At 43.8% G+C, this 21,532-nt stretch overlaps 1 protein-coding gene across 1 annotated transcript in view; it reads left to right on the forward strand.

Moving 5' to 3' along the window:
- Positions 1–21,532, forward strand: part of LOC115108595 (desmoglein-2.1-like) — a 28,956-nt gene that overhangs the window by 2,037 nt on the left and 5,387 nt on the right. The window contains exons 2-13 of the mRNA XM_065009164.1: positions 1,169–1,294; positions 6,359–6,517; positions 6,646–6,787; positions 7,139–7,302; positions 7,728–7,862; positions 8,198–8,383; positions 8,575–9,047; positions 9,337–9,479; positions 12,927–13,148; positions 13,789–14,028; positions 16,094–16,224; positions 16,381–16,698. Of these exons, the coding sequence (XP_064865236.1) occupies positions 1,169–1,294; positions 6,359–6,517; positions 6,646–6,787; positions 7,139–7,302; positions 7,728–7,862; positions 8,198–8,383; positions 8,575–9,047; positions 9,337–9,479; positions 12,927–13,148; positions 13,789–14,028; positions 16,094–16,224; positions 16,381–16,698 (2,439 nt within the window). The remainder of the gene's footprint in view (positions 1–1,168; positions 1,295–6,358; positions 6,518–6,645; positions 6,788–7,138; positions 7,303–7,727; positions 7,863–8,197; positions 8,384–8,574; positions 9,048–9,336; positions 9,480–12,926; positions 13,149–13,788; positions 14,029–16,093; positions 16,225–16,380; positions 16,699–21,532) is intronic.

Raw genomic sequence — 21,532 nt, forward strand, 5'->3', positions numbered from 1 at the left:
ATGTTTTTAAAGGGCATGAATTTGACTTCATGTGGTTGTTACTAGTTACCACAAGCACAAAGTCAAAATATGCTAGGCCTGTCTATATTGTAAAAAGTCAATAATTTACTCTGTGGTTAATATTAGGTTTATGGTTAAGTTTGAAATAAGATTTGAAGAACATCAATTGTAGAAATACGCAGGGTTTAGCCATAATTATGACTTTATGGCTGTGGTAACTAGTGACAACAGTTTCATGTTGACGATGACCTGGCTGTCAAAGCTAGTTGGTCATTCCATCCACAGGGCTATTTGTCAAACATGTTAATGCATCCCAAATCGCACCCTATTCCCTATTTAGTGCACTACTTTTGACCAGGCTTATAGGACTCACGTAGGGCTCTGGTCAAAAGTAGTGCACTATATAGGGAATAGGATGCCATTTGGCATGTGTTTTTTTTGCCAGTCCTGATTCATCTTTTGTTCTCACGTGCTCACCCACTATTACATACAGGTTCATACTCCTCCTTGCGAGCTACAATAACTATTCTTTACTTAGGAGTGGTTGACTGGGTGGGTCTGCAGTAGGCTTGGCACGGTCTCACTGCTTTCACAGTTATGCCTCAGCACTTAAGTGGGTTTAGGATGTACACTGTATCATAACAGGTTTAAGTTCTGGTTTAGGTTCATTACAAGTCACAGTAAACTCATGGAACCTGAGTGTTTGAATGACAGATCAAAGAGTAACTCACTACAGGAGAGGGACATACAACAATGGCTCTTCCTATACCAGGACCCCAAACTAAAATGGGAGATAAAATTGTTGACTGCCAGGTAAAAAAAATATGCCAGGCTCCTATCCCAGTCCATGGACTGGAAATTGAGATACACTGATCTAGAGAAACATAATGCAAGTAATACTCTCTCTCTATCTTTTTTTCTCTCTCTCCACCTCTGAAAAACATGGGGTGTGCACAATCACTCACCATAAAGTATAACTCTGCCAGGTTTTTACCATTTGGAAGATCTGACTGAGTTATGAGAACTTGAGAAGGAGGAGCAATCAGTTAATATGTTCCAGACACATTGATAGTGGATGGGGTGGGTGAGAGGATGGGGGTTTCTGCTAATGCTTTGTCACTGTTATCCATGGAAGTAACCATTGATGTATTTTGTTTTGTGAAAGCAGGTTTTAGTGTCTGTGGTGGAGGCACGTCATTCCGCTGGGCTAAGGAGACACAAGAGGGAATGGATCATCCCTCCCCAGAAACTAGATGAAAATGTAGACTACACCAAGAAAGAGTTTATCGCCAAGGTAATGCCACATGACGGAGGTGCAATTGGTCGCTAGAAGAGCCATATATTTAGAGAGTTAAGACAAGTTTTAGAATTGAGAATATTGTTCTAATTCTAGATATTCAGTTATTGTTTAGATTTTCCTGACATAATATTAATGGGGAGCTAACATCAAATCAAATCATCAAATAAAATTTTATTTGTCACATACACATGGTTAGCAGATGTTAATGCGAGTGTAGCGAAATGCTTGTGCTTCTAGTTCCGACAATGCAGTAATAACCAACAAGTAATCTAACTAACAATTCCAAAACTACTGTCTTATACACAGTGTAAGGGGATAAAGAATATGTACATAAAGATATATGAATGAGTGATGGTACAGAGCAGCATAGGCAAGATACAGTAGATGGTATCGAGTACAGTATATACATATGAGATGAGTATGTAAACAAAGTGGCATAGTTAAAGTGGCTAGTGATACATGTATTACATAAGGATGCAGTAGATGATATAGAGTACAGTATATACGTATACATATGAGATTAATAATGTAGGGTATGTAAACATTATATTAGGTAGCATTGTTTAAAGTGGCTAGTGATATATTTTACATAATTTCCCATTATTAAAGTGGCTGGAGTTGAGTCAGTGTGTTGGCAGCTTTGATGCACCTGTACTGACCTCGCCTTCTGGATGATAGCGGGGTGAACAGGCAGTGGCTCGGGTGGTTGTTGTCCTTGATGATCTTTATGGCCTTCCTGTAACATCGGGTGGTGTAGGTGTCCTGGAGGGCAGGTAGTTTGCCCCCGGTGATGCGTTGTGCAGACCTCACTACCCTCTGGAGAGCCTTACGGTTGTGGGCGGAGCAGTTGCCGTACCAGGCGGTGATACAGCCCGCCAGGATGCTCTCGATTGTGCATCTGTAGAAGTTTGTGAGTGCTTTTGGTGACAAGCCGAATTTCTTCAGCCTCCTGAGGTTGTCCAGATGGGTTAGGGCAGTGTGCAGTGTGGTTGAGATTGCATCGTCTGTGGACCTATTTGGGCGGTAAGCAAATTGGAGTGGGTCTAGGGTGTCAGGTAGGGTGGAGGTGATATGGTCCTTGACTAGTCTCTCAAAGCACTTCATGATGACGGAAGTGAGTGCTACGGGGCGGTAGTCGTTTAGCTCAGTTACCTTAGCTTTCTTGGGAACAGAAACAATGGTGGCCCTCTTGAAGCATGTGGGAACAGCAGACTGGTATAGGGATTGATTGAATATGTCCGTAAACACACCGGCCAGCTGGTCTGCGCATGCTCTGAGGGCGCGGCTGGGGATGCCGTCTGGGCCTGCAGCCTTGCGAGGGTTAACACGTTTAAATGTTTTACTCACCTCGGCTGCAGTGAAGGAGAGTCCGCATGTTTTCGTTGCAGGCCGTGTCAGTGGCACTGTATTGTCCTCAAAGCGGGCAAAAAAGTTATTTAGTCTGCCTGGGAGCAAGACATCCTGGTCCGTGACTGGGCTGGTTTTCTTCTTGTAGTCCGTAATTGACTGTAGACCCTGCCACATACCTCTTGTGTCTGAGCCGTTGAATGAGATTCTACTTTGTCTCTATACTGACGCTTAGCTTGTTTGATAGCCTTGCGGAGGGAATAACTGCACTGTTTGTATTCGGTCATGTTACCAGTCACCTTGCCCTGATTAAAAGCAGTGGTTCGCGCTTTCAGTTTCACGCGAATGCTGCCATCAATCCACGGTTTCTGGTTAGGGAATGTTTTTATCGTTGCTATGGGAACGACATCTTCAACGCACGTTCTAATGAACTCGCACACCGAATCAGCGTATTTGTCAATGTTGCTGTCTGACGCAATACGAAACATATCCCAGTCCACGTGATGGAAGCAGTCTTGGAGTGTGGAATCAGCTTGGTCGGACCAGCGTTGGACAGACCTCAGCGTGGGAGCTTGTTGTTTTAGTTTCTGTTTGTAGGCAGGGATCAACAAAATGGAGTCATGGTCAGCTTTTCCGAAAGGAGGGCGGGGCAGGGCCTTATATGCGTCGCGGAAGTTAGAGTAACAATGATCCAAGGTTTTGCCAGCCCTGGTTGCGCAGTCGATATGCTGATACAATTTAGGGAGTCTTGCTTTCAGATTAGCCTTATTAAAATCCCCAGCTACAATGAATGCAGCCTCAGGATGTATGGATTCCAGTTTGCAAAGAGTCAAATAAAGTTCGTTCAGAGCCATCGATGTGTCTGCTTGGGGGGGAATATATACGGCTGTGATTATAATCGAAGAGAATTCTCTTGGTAGATAATGCGGTCTACATTTGATTGTGAGGAATTCTAAATCAGGTGAACAGAAGGATTTGAGTTCCTGTATGTTTCTGTGATCACACCACGTCTCGTTAGCCATAAGGCATATGCCCCCGCCCCTCTTCTTACCAGAAAGTTGTTTGTTTCTGTCGGCGCGATGCGTAGAGAAACCCGCTGGCTGCACCGCGTCCGATAGCGTCTCTCCAGTGAGCCATGTTTCCGTGAAGCAAAGAACGTTACAGTCTCTGATGTCCCTCTGGAATCCTACCCTTGCTCGGATTTCATCAACCTTGTTGTCAAGAGACTGGACATTGGCGAGAAGAATGCTAGGGAGTGGTGCACGATGTGCCCGTCTCCGGAGTCTGACCAGAAGACCGCCTCGTTTCCCTCTTTTACGGATTCGTTTTTTTGGGTCACCGGCTGGGATCCATTCCGTTGTCCTGGTTGAAAGGCAGAACACAGGGTCCGCTTCGTGAAAGTCATATTCTTGGTCGTACTGATGGTGAGTTGACGCTGATCTTATATTCAGTAGTTCTTCTCGACTGTATGTAATGAAACCTAAGATGACCTGGGGTACTAATGTAAGAAATAACACGTAAAAAAAACAAAAAACTGCATCGTTTCCTAGGAACGCGAAGCGAGGCAGCCGTCTCTGTCGGCGCCGGATGTAAATGGTATAGTACATGGTATAGTACCAGTCAAAAGTTTGAACACACCTAAGAGCATACCACCCTGCATCCCACTGCTGGCTTGCTCCTGAAGATAAGCAGGGTTGATCCTAGTCAGTCCCTAGATGGGAGATCAGATGCTGCTGGAAGTGGTGTTGGGGGGCCAGTAGGAGGCACTATTTCCTCTGGTATAACAAAATAAATCCCAGGGCAGTGATTGGGGACATTGCCCTGTGTAGGGATGCTGTCTTGTGGATGGGATGTTAAATGGGTGTCCTGACCTTCTGTGGTCACTAAAGATCCCATGGCACTTATTGTAAGAGTAGGTGTGTTAACCCTGGTGTCTTGGCTAAATTCCCATTCTGGCCCATAAAACCATCATGGCCACCTAATCATCCCCAGCTTACAATTGGCTTATTCATCCACTCTCTCCTGTAACTATTCCCCAGGGAGAATGTGTTCTCAGTCAACTTAACTGGTTACATTTTTAAAAACGACTTATTCAAGGGATTTTCTTTTATTTTTTAACAATTTTCTACATTGTAGAAAACACTATGAAATAACACATATGAAATCATGTAGTAACCAAAAAAGTGTTAAACAAATCTAAAAGTATTTAATATTATAGATTCTTCAAAGTAGCCACCCTTTGCCTTGATGACAGCTTTGCACACTCTTGGCATTCTCTCAACCAGCTTCATGAGGTAGTCACCTGGAATGCATTTCAATTAACAGGTGTGCCTTGTTAAAAGTTAATTTGTGGAATTTATTTTCTTCTTAGTCCGTTTGAGCCAATCATTTGTGTTGTGACAAGGTAGGGGTGGTATACAGAAGATAGCCCATATTATGGCAAGAACAGCTCAAGTAAGCAAAGAGAAACAACAGTCTATCATTACTTTATGACATGAAGGTCAGTTAATCTGGAAAATGTCAAGAACTATGAAAGTTTCCTCAAGTGCAGTCACAAAAACCATCAAGCACTATGATGAAACTGGCTCTCATGAGGACCGCCACAGGAAAGAAAGACCCAGAGTAACCTCTGGAGAGGATAAGTTCATTAGAGTTACCAGACTCAGAAATTGGAAATTGCAGCCCAAATAAATGCTTCACAAAGTTCAGAGAATCAGGCCTTCATGGTCAAATTCCTGCAAAGAAACAACTACAAAACAACACCAATAAGAAGAGACTTGCTTGGGCCAAGAAACACGAGCAATGGACATTAGACCGGTGGAAATCTGTCCTTTGGTCTGATGAGTCCAAATTTTAGATTTTTGGTTCCTACCGCCGTGTCTTTGTGAGACGCAGAGTAGGTAAACGGATGATCTCTGCATGTGTGGTTCCCACCATGAAGCATGGAGGAGGAGGTGTGATGGTGCTTTGCTGGTGACACTGTCAGGGATTCATTTAGAATTCAAGGCACACTGAACCAGCATGGCTACCACAGCATTCTGCAGCGATACGCCATCCCATCTGGTTTGCGCTTAGTGGGGCTATCATTTGTTTTTCAACAGGACAATGACCCAACACACCACCAGTCTGTGTAAGGGATATTTGACCAACAAGGAGAGTGATGGAATGCTGCAACAGAGGACCTTGCCTCCACAATCACCGGACTTCTACCCAACTGAGATGGTTTGGTATGAGTTGGACCACAGAGTGATGGAACAGCAAGAAGTGCTCAGCATATGTGGGAACTCCTTAAAGACTATTGGAAAAGCATTCCAGGTGAAGCTGGTTGAGAAAATGCCAAGATTGTGCAAAGCTGTCATTAAGGCGAAGGGTGGCTACTTTGAAGAATCTCAAATATAAAATATATTTTGATTTGTTTAACACTTTTTTTGGTTACTACATGATTCCATGTGTTATTTCATAGTTTTGATGTCTTCACTATTATTCTACAATGTAGAAAATAGTAAAAATAAAAAACCCTTGAATGAGTAGGTGTGTCTAAACTTTTGACTGGTACTGTAAATGCACTATAATGCGGAAACCACATTGATCCAACTCTTTAAATATGTGTCTCTCGTCTCTAGCAATGTTAATATTGCTGTCGTGTTTGTTGTATTTTGTGTTTGTGTCGACTCACTCCTCTACCTGTCTATCTGTGTGTCTGTGTTTCAGATCCGGTCAGATTCAGACGATGGGACTGGTAATGTGCAGTACTCTCTAACTGGGGTGGGAGCTTCTAAAAACCCCATCCACCTGTTCATAGTGAACCCTGACACCGGCTTTGTAAGGATCACTGGTATCCTGGACCGGGAGACTATCGCCATGTACAATGTGAGTATCACACCTACAGCAGAGCCAAATAACTGAAGATATAGCACAGGTGTATTAGTACTGCCGCAATGTATGATGTCCTTTGGTTGATTTATAGATAGATATGATGATGTTTTTTTTCTCTTCAGTTGTCAGGTAACGCTAAGTTCACTAATGGCAATGAAGCAGAAAAGAACATTGATTTGAGGATCCAAGTTGTGGATCAAAATGATAACCCTCCTATTTTCGGTGATATTAACCCAGGAGAGGTGTACGAGCTCAGCCCATCAGGTAAGTGTTTGGCAATAAATCAATAACTTCCCCTAGAAAAGTGGGTTGCTCTGTTTAAGAGTGTCTGCTAAATGATTCAAATGTAAAATGTTTACAACTCCCCCTAGAAAATGGGAATGTGCCAATGCAATCCCAATGTGTGTTCTAGCTAATGACAGCATAATCTCTCATGGACAGACAACGTAACTAATAATCCAGTAGCTGGTGCAAGATTTTCATTCTGGGTTGCCAAGTTTAATGATAGCATGACAACATCCCATGAATGTTTTTTAAATGTCCTGGGCCGATGTTATTTGATGAACATTAATAGAGATATTAGTGTTGATGACAGTTTTTTTTCTGTGTCTGTAGACACGTCCATCATGACATTGACTGCAACAGACGCTGACGAACCAGGGAATGAGAACTCTAAGATTGCCTACACCATAATTAAACAGGAGCCTCCAGGAGAGAGCATGTTCCACATCACCAAGGATGGAGTACTGAAAGTAAAACGGCCCACACTGGACAGAGAGGTACATACAGCATAGTCACCCATCTTTATTTATTTTTTCTTTCTATTTATTTTGTCTTTATTTTTACCCCATTTTTGTGATATCCAATTGGTAGTTAGAGTCTTGTCCCTTCACTGCAACTCCCGTACAGACTAGGGAGAGGCGAAGGTCAAGAGCTGTGCGTCCTCCAAAACATAACCCCGCCAAGCCGCACTGCTTCTTGACACACTGCTCGCTTAACCCGTAAGCCAGCCACACCGATGTGTCAGAGGAAACACCGCACCCGTGGCGACCGTGCGTACATGCGCCCGGCCTGCCACAGGAGTCGCTAGAGCGCGATGGGACAAGGACTTCCCGGCCGCATGCACGCTGTTTTTAATAGACAGATTGTTATTAGACACTCAGTTTTTATATATATATATATTTGAATCTCTTTTGTTTTCTAGGTGCAGGACTGGTACATGCTGACAGTGAAAGGTACAGATCTATACGGTAGACCAGAGGGCAACACCGGCACCGGAACCTTTAGAGTCAACATCAAGGATGTGAACGACAATCCTCCCACTCTGGAGAAAGATGAGGTATCTAGAACATTACTCCATCAGCCTGATCCCAGATCTGTATGTACTTTAGAAAACACTCCCAACAGCATACTCCAGCCTGATCCTAGATCTGTATAATATAATTGTTTCATTGTCTCACGTCAGATGATGACTCCATATGCACTGTTCATGGCAATGCATTGCTTTGGAATGGCACCATCTGTCGGAAGACAATGTTAACTAGTTATGCTAGTCAGAGGTGTTGACTAGCACATACACAGTTCTGGGACCAGGATAATATTACTCCCCCTCTGTATAGTATTAGGACACTAGAGGCTGATGTATTGTCTGATACTCTTTGTGTGGTTCTGCAGTATGAGGGCAGTATTGAGGAGAACACAGAGAACGTGGAGGTGATGAGGTTCAAAGCGGAGGACATGGACATGGAGAACACTCCTAACTGGGCGGCTCAGTTTGAAATCGTCAAGGGAAACGAGGCTGGCTACTTCAGCATTGAGACAGACCCCAAGACCAACGAGGGAGTTCTGATACTCAAGAAGGTACGGCATGAGCTCTATCACACTGCACAGTCATACATTCACAGATATACTGTGTACACACACACACACACACATACAGATGCATTCACACACTTACACACACATTTTCTCCTTTCTTTTTCTGCTGAAATGAAAGACAAGTGCCAGATCCATTTGTTTACATGTGCCTTTTTGTTTCTTCCATCCATTAGTCTGTAGACTATGAAGACGTCAAACACCTTGAGCTGGGAATAGCCGTAGCTAACCAGGCTCCACCTTATAATGGCGAAGGAGGAGGAGGAGGAGGAGGAAGTGGGACAGGAGGAGGAGGAGGAGGAGGAAGTGGGACAGGAGGAGGAGGAGGAGGAGGCGGTAGTGGAGGCAGTGGAGGCGGCAGTGGAGGAGGCGGCAGTGGAGGAGGCGGCAGTGGAGGAAGCGGCAGTGGAGGAGGAGGCAGTGGAGGAGGAGGTGGAGGATCGTGGTTTAGTGGTGGAGGTTCTACAGGGAAACCTATGAAGACCTACCCAGTGAAGATCGCTGTGAAGAACCAGCCAGAGGGGCCACGGTTTGACCCCAAGGTCAAGGCTATCCCCATCTCAGAGGGAGGAGACTTCAACATCAACAAGGTGATCGGCTCCTACCATGCCATCGACGGAGACACACTAATGCCTGCACAGAACGTCAGGTCTGTAGCGTCTCTCTCTCTCTCTCTCTCACACACACACACACACACTCTAGTGGTTAGAGAGTTGGACTAGTAACCAAAAGTTAACCCACTGTTCCTAGGCCGTCATTGAAAATATGAATTTGTTCTTAACTGACTTGCCTAGTTAAATAAAGGTAAAATAAGCACACACACACACACACGGCAATACCTAGTCTGATCTGTTGAGCTCAAATACACAAACCCTATCCGATATGCATAAGTTCATATACCAAAACATTTTCCACTATCCCTGTTTTTCCTGATGTAGGTATGCTAAGGGCTCTGACCCAGACAACTGGCTGACCGTTGATGAGTTGACTGGGGATATTAAACTCAATAAGATGCCTGACAGAGAGTCCAAGTTCCTGGTCAACGGGACATACTACGCCAAAGTTCTCTGCATGACCCAAGGTAAGCTAGTTCAGCCTCTTGGCAGTTAGCTTCTTAGACTTGACACACAACACCCTACAGTATATTGAATGTCAATGTGCCAAGGGAAGGATCTGAACCTGGGTCTCCCATGGGAGAAACCAAAATCGTAACAGTTAGCGCAATATGAAATTCCATCTTTTCCCGAGCGTGACACTGATTTGAAGCTGCACAGAGGGCTACCTCATCACATCTGCTACCTTTGTATAGGACATATGTTGCATAACATGAATAACTCAAGTTGAACTAGTTAGTCTATAGCCTTCTGCTGCATTTCTGAATGAAATGACATGATCTCTAATTACAATCTATTCTACATAGCACAAGATTATATAACATCAGTCTATATAACCCCTGAGCCTGAATCCTAACTTGTAACACTATCCATGTTCTGTGGCTCTGCTAAGCACTGAAAATAGAGAAGAGTACACTCCTGTCTCCTTATAGCCTTGTATTCTGCTCATACTCCGTAATCCATACATCAAGGCTGACCGGATGTAGCCTGTTCCCAGATCTGTTTGTGCTCTTGTAAACTCCATTGCTGTCTTTGTCAAGCCAAATATTTCATGTCATGTTTGGCATGACAATGAGTGACAAGGAGGTGACATGATAGGACAAACAGACTGGCATTAGATCTGATGTGCAGTAAAGGGGCCTGATTCACAAAACCTTCTTAACTGCCATTTTTTCCTTAACCATAGACTTGTGAAGAAAGTTCAGCAAAGTTGCTATTCCTCAATAAAGTTATTGGAAATATTCTTAATTTTTTTCCTATGTTTCTTCCTAAGAAAAACATAATGTTTTAGTATTGCGTCACTGCAGGATTGCTTTCCAGGCATCCTTGCCCTCTCACAGAGCTTTTTTGCAGAAGTTATTTGTGATTTTGACCGCCGACTCCGCCTTCCCATTAGCTTTTGGGTGTCGTGGTGATGACGTGATGTGCTCGAATTCCCCTTCTGCAGCGAATTTTCAGAACTCAAATCCAGAGAATTGGGGTCCATTATCTGAAATCTGGCTGGCCATAGCTGGCAAACTGAGCCTTGCAGCGTTTGATCGTTGTCTCTGTTGAGAGGTCAGGGAGGAGGTCAATCTCCCAGAAGTCTGAATAATGATCGACTACCAGCAGAAAGTCTTTGCCACTGTGCTGGAAGAGATCTAGACCTACTATCTGCCAGGGGCACATTGGTAACTCATGGGAAATCATTGTCTCTCTCTGTTGCTCAATGGCATATTTATTGTAGACTGTGCATTTATTGACATAGTCTTCGATTTCACTCTGCATCCCAATACAGTGTGTCACATGCTTGTCTGTAACAAGCCTCACCTCCAATGTGACTTGAGTGCACGTGCGCCAACAAATGGCAGTTAAGAAGGTTTTGTGAATCAGGCCCCTTTACTGCACATCAGATCTAGTGCCAGTCTGTTTGTGCTATCATGTCACCTCCTTGTCACTCATTGTCATGCCAAACATGACATGAAATATTTGGCTTGACAAAGACAGCAATGGAGTTTACAAGAGCACAAACAGATCTGGGAACAGGCTACTTCCGGTCAGCCTTGATGTATGGATTACGGAGTATGAGCAGAATACAAGGCTATAAGGAGACAGGAGTGTACATCTCAGGGCGCAGAGACCGGGGAATAACGACTCTGACCCTTGAATATTATTCCGTTTTGAACACTGAGCTCCTCTTTCACTGGCCAATATTCTCTGACGGCTAGAGCAGTTTCTTCCTTGCAGTCGGGCCAGCCCATCAGAATCACAGACCTCAATGCCTGGAGGTGCTCGTCCCTGTCTGTTTGCTGTCTGATTTGTATAAGGCGCTGGTCCGTAACATTGAGGTAGTCAGCCTGGTTGATGTGTTCAACATTCACTTGCACTGTTTGTAAGCTGAACACTGCGTGTTGTTCATGCATGGAGCGTGTGCGAGTGCCTGATGCAGTAGCCCTGCCGAGCGTGTCACTCACATACATCTCCGGCCCTGGCTTATACACCACCTTGAGGTTGTAGCTTTGTAGGGCCAGTAGCATGCTCTGCAGTCGTTTCGGGGCATTCAGGAGAGGCTTGCTGAATATTGCAATAAGGGGCTTGTGATCTGTCTCTGTGGTAATGTTGTCGCGCCCGTACAAGTAGTGGTAGAAGCGTTGACATGCAAACACAATGCTGAGGCACTCCTTCTCTATCTGGGCATAGTTCTGCTCTCTTGGAGTGAGTGCCCTAGAGGTGAATGCCACAGGCTGGCCCTCCTGCATGAGGCAACAGCCAAGTCCATACGGTTGTGTTAGATCAGTGGAGATCCAGGTAAAGAGCCGGACATATATCCGGCCAGTTGCCTGACTAATTCCTCTCCCTCAGATGACAGAGGACGTGGAGCGATGAGCTTTTGGAGGAGTGTGGAATTTAACAAATTTCCAGGGTGCCTGTAGAAAAGGCCTATGGAGTTGATGGAAACCCTTTAATTCATGGCCACTTGCACAGCAAAATCAGAAATGGGTTGCCTCCCCTAACAATCTTCGTCCCTATTCCTTTGTGACAACTACTGATGGTAAAAAAGGGCTTTCTAAATCCAAAAACACTCCTTACCCCAGGACACCCTCAACAGCTGACTATCCAGGGAAATTAAGAAAAATGAGCCGTCTGTTTCTGCATAGATCTGATAGATTTATTAACGGGACAAACAAACAAACAGGCTGACGTTTCAGCGTAGTTCACCTTCATCGGAGCCTTGAGTAGAAAAAGGTGGGAGGCGCCTATTTAACCTCACAGGGGAGTGTCACACTTGCCATGTTTTTCAAACATGTCATTTAGAGCTGTCAATAATATCAACTAGACATGGGCTATTTAACCAAGTCTAATAAGCCTTCTAGATTCCTTCCTACATATACAGTGCATTCCACTTGAATAATAACAAAGGAAAGAGAAATAAACAAAAACATATTTACAAAAGAAGAGTAAGAGCTGACCCATTTCGCTCGACTGCGTCTAGGCAGTACATCCTCTCTCGGTAGCAATTTCCTCACAATATTGCCTCCTCTGGTGGAGAGAGAAACTTTCTCAATTCCCCAGAATTTCAAAGTGGAGGCTTGAGCCATGGTTAGCACTCGCTTAGTGCCTCCCACCTTTTCCTACTCAAGGCTCTGATGAAGGCGAATTACGCCGAAATGTCAGCCTGTTTGTTTGTCTCGTTAATAAATCCATCAGATCTATGCAGAAACAGAGTGCTCCTTTTTCTGTATTCTCCCTGATAGTCACCTGTTCAAGTGTCCTGGGGTAAGGAATGTTTTGGGATTTACAAATCGAGCACATGATTCCGTTTGTTCAAGCTGGGCTGAAGTGCTTTTGGGTACACTTCCTTTCTATGTCTTTATAAATACATTTGATTGATTGACTGACTGATTGATTGATTGTCGCACTCTTTTCCTGTTCAGACATGCCCTCTAAGACAGCCACGGGTACGGTAGCCATCCAAGTAGAGGACTTGAACGACCACTGCCCCACGCTTACCAGTAAAGTTCAGACCATGTGTATGACAGCCGATGCTATTACCGTGACGGCAGTGGACAAGGATGCGTTCCCCAACGGAGCCCCCTTCACCTTCACCATCATCCCAGAGGGAACAGAGGGAGTGTGGGTGGTCGAGCACCTAAACGGTGAGAGGCCTGGAGAATGGAGTTCCTACTGAGGGAATAAGATGATGATAGCACACAATAAAACCATTAGGATTATTTAGTCTAGAAAACAAGAAGAGCTACACTGAGTGGTAGCATAGCCAAGCATATCATATCACATATACTGTATTATATACTATTCTACTGTATCTTAGTCACTTAATAACGTTTACATATCTTGCATTACTCATCTCATATGTTTTTACTGTATTCTATACTATTCTACGGTATCTAAATGACTTAATGTTTACATATTTGGCATTACGCATCTCATGTATATACTGTTTTCTATGCTATTCTACTGTGTCTTAGACCGTTCTGCTCTTATATCACTCGTTCCATATGTGTATAGTCTTAATTCATTCCTACTTAGATTTGTGTGTATTGGGTATATGATGTGTAATTTGTTAGATATTACTTGTTAGATATTACTGCACTGTCGGAGCTAGAAGCACAAGCATTTCGCTACACCCGCAATAACATCTGCATGTGACCAATACAATTTGATTTGACAGACTTGCCTATTTCCTTAGTCATAGAGATGAGGAAGGAAAGATAGTATATCTATCTGACAACCTGTCTCATGTCTGACTGTGTTTGTGTCTAACCTCTGACCTTACAGACACCTCGACCATCCTGAGGTCCCAAAAGGATTTGTGGCCGGGCTCCTACGCAGTTGCCATGGAGATCCGCGACCAGCAGGGGCACGCGTGTCCTGACTTGCAGAAGCTAAAGGTAGATGTCTGCACGTGTGCGGACAAAGGGAAGGCATGCGCGACGCGAGGAGTTAAGGGCTCTACTGGGGCAGTTCTAGGGCCTGCAGCAATTGGACTGCTCTTCCTGGGTCTGCTGACGCTACTGCGTGAGTATGATGTCATCATCTAGAAGAAAAAAAGGCAGAACGCATTCAGGATTTGCAGTGAAACAAGGGAAATGTATTGCATATTTTCAGGACAAATCTTTTGACCAACTGGGTTCATCAATGTCTACAATAGTGAGAAAATCAAAGTCATCATTGTGACATGGTTAGAGCTAGAGTTAGTCATCGAGGGGATGGGGATTGCCTGAGCAAGGCGCAGATTCACTGATCTTGATCATATAATGAGAAGATAATTCTTACTAAGCAGTAATTCTGCTTAGAGCCCTGCTCAGCCAGGCCGATCCTCTTAAATATTCTGGTACCATAGAGATAGATAGGTGACTCATCTTTATATCTGTGCCATTATAGCGTCTGTGACAGCATGGGCAGCGCCATTGAAGCTGCAGCCCATAGGAATCCCCACCCAGTTGACTACTTTAAAATGGCCAAAGCATGGTGGAAGCCCTCAATGGAAATGTCCATGCTAAAATGGGTCAGATCCATGATGAATCCTCTATCTATCTCTATGGCTGGTACACTAAACTCTTCCCATAGTCCCTCCTCTATCACACAGCTCTGAACTGATCTGTCTTTAAACAATCCCAGTTTTAGTTGAGGAGACAAGAGAGACATATCACTAAGTCATCTATTGAGCCATTTAAGACTGAATTTCCTACAGAATGCCTAATCAAACATCATTGCCTAAACTTGATTGATATTTGTCAGAGCAAGTCTGAGTCGACACCTGAAATATACTGATCAAAAATATAAACGCAACATGTAAAGTGTTGGTCCCATGTTTCATGAGCTGAAATACAAGATCCCAGAAAAGTTCCATATGCACAAAAAACTATTTATCTCAAATTTTGTGCACAAATTCGTTTTCATCCCTGTGTGTGAGCATTTCTCCTTTGCCAAGATAATCCATCCACCTGACAGATGTAGCATATCAAGAAGCTGATTAAACAGCATGATCATTACACCTTGTGCTGGGGAAAATAAAAGGCCACTTAAAATGTGCAGTTTTGTCACACAACACAATGCCACAGGGGGGTTGCTGAGGAGTATTTATGTCTTTAATAAAGCCCTTTTGTGAGGAAAAACTCATTCTGATTGGCTGGGCCCTGACTCCCGAATGGGTGGGCCTGGCTCCCAAGTGGGTAGACCTATGCCCTCCCCGGCCCACCCATGGCTGTGCCCCTTTAACTATGTCATACGGTATAAACAAAAAAGTAGTTGGTCTCCTGCTACACTTGTAAATCTTGTACTGTGAGTGGATTTACATTTACTATATTACATCTAGTCTATGAGACCAGGCTGTGATTACGGCTCATCCTAAATGAATCATGAATAATTATGAGTTAGAAAGTTATAGACTCACAAATATCATACCCCCAAGACATGATAACCTCGCACCATTACAATTACAGGGGAGGTTAGCATTTTTGGGGGGGAATGATATTTATGCCGCTGTAGCTTTCTCACTCATCATTATTCACAATTAATTCAGGATTATCCGTAATCATGGTAGTATCCACATTAATAGAGAAGTGTTTAGAAACATATTCTAGTTTAATTTACTCCAAAATAACACAATACATTATTTACCATGAATTTCTATTGGGCACAAAATAATCTGAAACGCAACCAAAACAAACAGAAAATGCATCCAATAATGTGTAGAGTCACAAGCTTGTTGTAGTCATTGCGTGCTATGAATATGGGACCCCCAAATACATAACTTTTTACTACTTTAATAAACATAAGTCAATTTGTCCCAATACTTTTGGTCCCCTAAAATGGGTGGGCTTTGGTTAAAAAGTGCTATAATTTCTAAACAGTTCACCCGTCAAATCTATAGTGCTGGAGTACAGAGGCAAAACAACAAAACATGTATCGCTGTCCCAATACTTTTGGAGCTCACTGTATAGTCAACATCAGCCCTACTCTTGCTTTCTTGCTTATGCCGTATAATGGCAGGTCATAGCTCTGTCATAGCTCTCAGTTTTTAATTGAAGCTGCTACTCTTATGTTTTGTCTAACCCCCCTCATGGTTCTGTCTCCACAGTAATCCCTCTCCTGCTGTTGTTCTGTACGTGTGGGGGTGCCGGAGGTCTTCCTGGGGGCTTCACTGAGATGCCCTTTGACGCCAAGGCACAACTTATATCCTACCACACTGAGGGACAGGGGGAGAACACGGTAAGAAGGGGAAAGAAGGGTGTGTGTGCATGCGGGGTCACAGATCATCTTTTGTGTGAATGATTCCACTATGGTAGTATGTTTCTCGTTGGGGTTAATGGTCCAAGATGTCACAGCAATATTTTTTTTAACCCTCTGACCCCTGACCTCTTACAGGAAGTACCTCTGCTGAACGCACCAGTTCAGGTCGACACAGGAAGGGTCAAAATGGCCAATGCGGGAACCATTGCAGCAACGGCCGGAGGGGCGGGGCTAATGATAGGTGGTGGTCAGTTCCAGAACTCCTCCTCCACGATGGGTGGTGGATTCTACCAATCAGACGGCCTTATGGATATTGGATATAATAATGGAGGAGAGATAATCGGCCATGGGAATGGAGGGGGCTTTTATTCTGAGTATGAGAGCAGAGAAGGAGGAGGAGCCTATGAAGGCATCGCCCTGCCTGATCACTACCTGGAGGAGTACTACTCTCAGGTAAGGAGGCAGAAAATAGATCTGTCAGGTCAGTAGATTGTGAATCAACATAGAGTAGAGAGCACAAATAGAAATACAGTGTCCATATATGAACGGTTGTGTGTATATTTAACTGGTTTAACTGTCCCTGGTTGGTTGTTTAGCAACAAAACCGACATATGTGCAATTATGGGGCAAAACAGACGGGGTTGGGTTAGATTGTTGACAATATGTAAACTATATTTAATCTCCAAATGTTTATTGAAAACATAAATACATTTGCACAATGAGCACTTGATGTCTGTCAAATACATCATTGCCGTTGTTGGTTAGCTAGCTAGCGTATTTTTTGCCATATTAGCATTGACATGAAATCAGTCAAAACACCTCAAAACGATGGGATCACGTGACCCTTGAACGAGATGGCCGCATGAACTAAGAGCTCCGCACAAGTAGTTTCCAATTCCTAATCTTACCTCCACTCCAAGTTCAAACTCATTTAGCTTTAGTAAGAAAAAGTCATGGCGGCTACAAAAGGCGACACTACAGGTGACATTTTTACCCGGACTCGAGTATTAGCGACGGAAAAAGCCTCCAAGAAGAAGCTAGCCTCAGAAAAAACTAGCGCCATTAGCCAGGAGCAAGAGAACCCGCTCCCCCACGAGGCACAACGAATGCCAACCTCGCACTCTGTCGAAGACATCCTTTCTGAGTTGAGATCCCAACGTACAGAACTAAATACTAAATTAGATGCCATTAACTCTCAGCTCAGTGCGATAGGGGGCAAGGTGACAATCCTGGAAAACGCTTTGCCTGACATCAACAACAAGATAACCATAAATGCGAGCGCCTGGACGACGCAGGGGGCCGAATCCTATCCATGGAAAACTTATTGACAGATGCCATGGAAACAATAGCATATGCTAAAAAGAAAATCGAGCATCTGGAAGAGAAAACAGAGGACCTGGAAAACAGGGGGCGAAGGAATAATTGTGTTCTATTCAATCTGGGCGAAAAAGAAGAGGGAAACATGCCACTGATCCACTACCTGCAAGACAAACTTCCCGAGTGGCTCCACCTGTCCACCGACAGTCCCATAGAACACGAGAGAGCTCACCGAGCACTGAGGCCCCCACCAGCAGCCAGACAATCACCGCGCCCAATCACCATACGTTTCCTGAGATTCACCGACAAGGAACGAGTCCTACGGGCGGCGAAAAACAACACCATCACAGCCTTAAACGCCAAACTCGCTTTACACCAGGACCTATCAGCTGGAATACGTCGAAAGCGCCGAGAATTTGACGAAGTGAAGAAATACTCCATTGACCGAGGCATCTTCAGGGGATTCAAATACCCAAACGAGCTCAGGATTCTTCACCAAGGAGCCTTGCGACACTTCAAAACTCCCGAAGAGGCAAAACGTTTTTTGAAAGACAATCCTGGCCAATGAGAAACAGACCAATGACTAAATGCAATTTAATGCCATTACTAAAGGAGGTAAGACGACATATAGCCGATATCCAGAGACCCACCCCCTAAATGTCATTATAGCCGTCCAATTTATATTTATTTTCCTTTAACTGAGAGGGATGGGCTGTATAGCCTAACCTAGGCCTACTAATGTTTCAGCCTACTTTTATTTCCCTGTTTTTGTTGTTGCTATTATTGCTTGGGGTTCCCTATGTCCCTTGGGGAGGTATATGTAGGCTGGGCTATTGATTTTATTTTTCTCCCCTCTTTTACTGTGGTCTGGACGAGGGCCACTGTGTTATTTACTCAATGCGGGGTGGAGAGGATGAGGCATTTCTTTGGTGGGGAGAGGGAGACGTTGTGCGTTGCTAACTGTTCCCGGTTTTTGTTTTATTCGGAACACAGAATTGAGACTGAGCGGGGGTAATAGATCCAACGGGATGTGTCGAGTTGTTTGGGAACTCGGCTGGGGTGTTCAGAGATTATTATTTTATGTACACCATTTATTTTCCTTTTATGTGAACGCAGCTGTAATTACTATCCACTTTTACCCAGGGATGACTTGCACTAAAGTTCGATTACTGCTCGATGACGATGACTAGTACCTTAAATCTATTGACATGGAACTGCCATGGTCTAGGGCATGCAATAAAACGAAAAAAGATACTATGTGCTCTAAAGAAGGAAAAAGCAGACATCGCGCTATTACAAGAGACACACCTCTGTGATGCTGAACATGCCAAACTCCGCAGAGCTTGGGTGGGACAGGTGTATTTCTCATCTTTCAAATCAAACAGTAGAGGCACAGCCATACTTATCCATAAAAATGTTCCATTCATAATTGACAAAAACATATCTGATCCGGAGGGGAGATTTATTTTGATAACTGGGTCACTATATGGTCAACCAATTACTATATTAAACATATACGCCCCTAACACAGATACTCCTGCCTTCATGTCAAAAATTATAACCCTGTTCAATGAGCATTGTGTCTCCTTTGGTGTGGTGGCCGGAGATTTTAATTGTACCCTTAACCCAACCCTAGACAAATCATCTCAAGTCCCCACCACAAATCCTAGATCTGCAAAGATGTTGAACTCTCTTACTAAAGAGATGGGACTGATAGATATCTGGAGAGAGACTAATAGCTCATCTATGGACTATACATACTACTCTAATGTCCATAACACCTACTCCCGTATAGATTACATTTTTATCCCAAAGAGTTTCATAAATTCAGCCACTTGTACAATCGGACCCATAGCACTTTCAGATCACGCCTTTGTCCACCTCCGCTTTGACCTCTGCAAAAACATCCCGAGGTCAAAGAGCTGGAAATTCAACACCTCCATGCTATCAAATGACGTGTTCCATACATTGGTAACTACATGGATAGACAACTACACACAAGACAATAAAGATTCTCCTGTTTCTCCGGCCACAATGTGGGACGCTGCTAAAGCCACACTAAGAGGTCATCTAATTGCATATGCTTCCTCTAAGAAAAAAGCAATGGAAGCACACAGGCTAGATCTTGAGAGGGAGCTGGAACGCTGTGAAGAAATACAGAAACAATCCCTACACAGCACCTCCTGGAGTCATCTTAAAGCAGCCAAAGCCAAACTGAATTTGGACTACACTCGGGACATTAAAAAAAAGAAGTTTTCTTTACTAAACAGAAATACCATGAGTATAGCAATAGGCCCAGTAGATTGCTTGCTTACCAATTAAAAAAGGAGCAGTCAGAGCGTACAATCATGGCTATCCGAACAGCAGAGGACGAGGTCACATATGACCCAAAAAAGATCCATTTAACTTTTCATGATTTTTACTGCAAACTATATACCTCTGAGAGAAAACACACGGAGGCAGAACTCCACTCTTTCCTAGAGGGAATCTCGCTACCTAAACTATCAGAGACAGACCAAGAAGATCTCAACTCCCCCTTCACTCCTGAGGAGATCCTGGAGGCAATTACCTCCATGCCACATAATAAGTCCCCTGGCCCAGATTGATTCCCCAGAGAGTTCTACAAAGCTTTTTGGCCCCAGCTCAGTCCTATCTTCATGCCAATGCTGGAGGATTTTTGCAAAAACTGAGTTCTCCCAGACTCAATGCACACAGCTCGCATTACAGTGTTGCTAAAAAAGGACAAGGACCCCCTATCCTGCTCGTCCTTCCGGCCCATAAGCTTGTTGGATTTCGACTATAAAATAATTACCAAATATCTCGCCAAAAGACTAAACACTCTTCTTCCCAAAATAATAAAAGCGGACCAAACTGGATTTATTAGAGACAGATACTCTTCTGATAACATTCGCCGTCTTTTTGATATTATTGATCAAGTAAACACACAGAAGACCCCTGTCCTGCTGGCTTCACTGGATGCTGAGAAGGCGTTTGACAGGATGGAGTGGAGCTTTCTGTTTTCAGTCTTAGAAAAGTTCAATATGGGCCCAAATTTTATTAAATGGATCAAATCACTATACTCTCATCCAAATGCCATGGTGACTACTAATGGACTGAACTCTGACAGATTCCCTCTGGAACGGGGCACAAGACAAGGGTGCTCGCTGTCCCCGCTGCTCTACTTGTTGGGGGCGGAGCTGATAAGGAGCAATCCAAGTATTATGGGTGTTTCTGCAGGCGGCCTGCAGCACAAGATTTCGCTTTACGCGGATGATGTCTTGCTCTACATATCCAACCCTGAGAAATCCCTCCCTCTCATTTTAGACACAATTGCTCAGTATGGCAAGTTTTCAGGTTATAAGATCAATTTGAACAAATCCACTGTCTGCCCTCTCAATATTACACTCACCAGCTCTATGAAGATACTTTGTCCTTTCCAATGGAAAACACAGGGGTTTCAATACCTCGGGATCTTCATAACACCAGATCTGAATAGCCTTTTTAAGGAAAATTATCTTCCACTCCTGGATCGAATCAAGAACGATCTCCAAACCTGGATCTCCCTCCCAATTAGCTTAGTAGGAAGAATTAATGTAATCCGTATGAACGTCCTCCCTAGACTGAACTACTTATTTCAGATGCTCCCATGCTATCTCCCAGTTTCCTTCTTCAAAACAACTAACCAAAGCATCACCAAATTTATATGGGGCAAGAAAAAACCTAGGATCAAGTTTTCCACTCTATCGAAACCTGAATCTAAGGGTGGTCTTGCCCTTCCCTCCCTTCAATTGTACTACTGGTCTGCCCAAATCCGCAACATGCTAACATCGATCACAAACAGACAAGAGTCAACGTGGATTCAGATAGAAGCCCAATCCTGTGGTTCATTGCCCTTAAGCTCAATTATATTCATTAATAACTTTAGTGAAGTGGGCAACATAGCCAAAACCTTTGTGATTTACAGCACCCT

The sequence above is a fragment of the Oncorhynchus nerka genome, linkage group LG24, assembly GCF_034236695.1.
Source record: "Oncorhynchus nerka isolate Pitt River linkage group LG24, Oner_Uvic_2.0, whole genome shotgun sequence".
NCBI classification, from domain to species: domain Eukaryota; kingdom Metazoa; phylum Chordata; class Actinopteri; order Salmoniformes; family Salmonidae; genus Oncorhynchus; species Oncorhynchus nerka.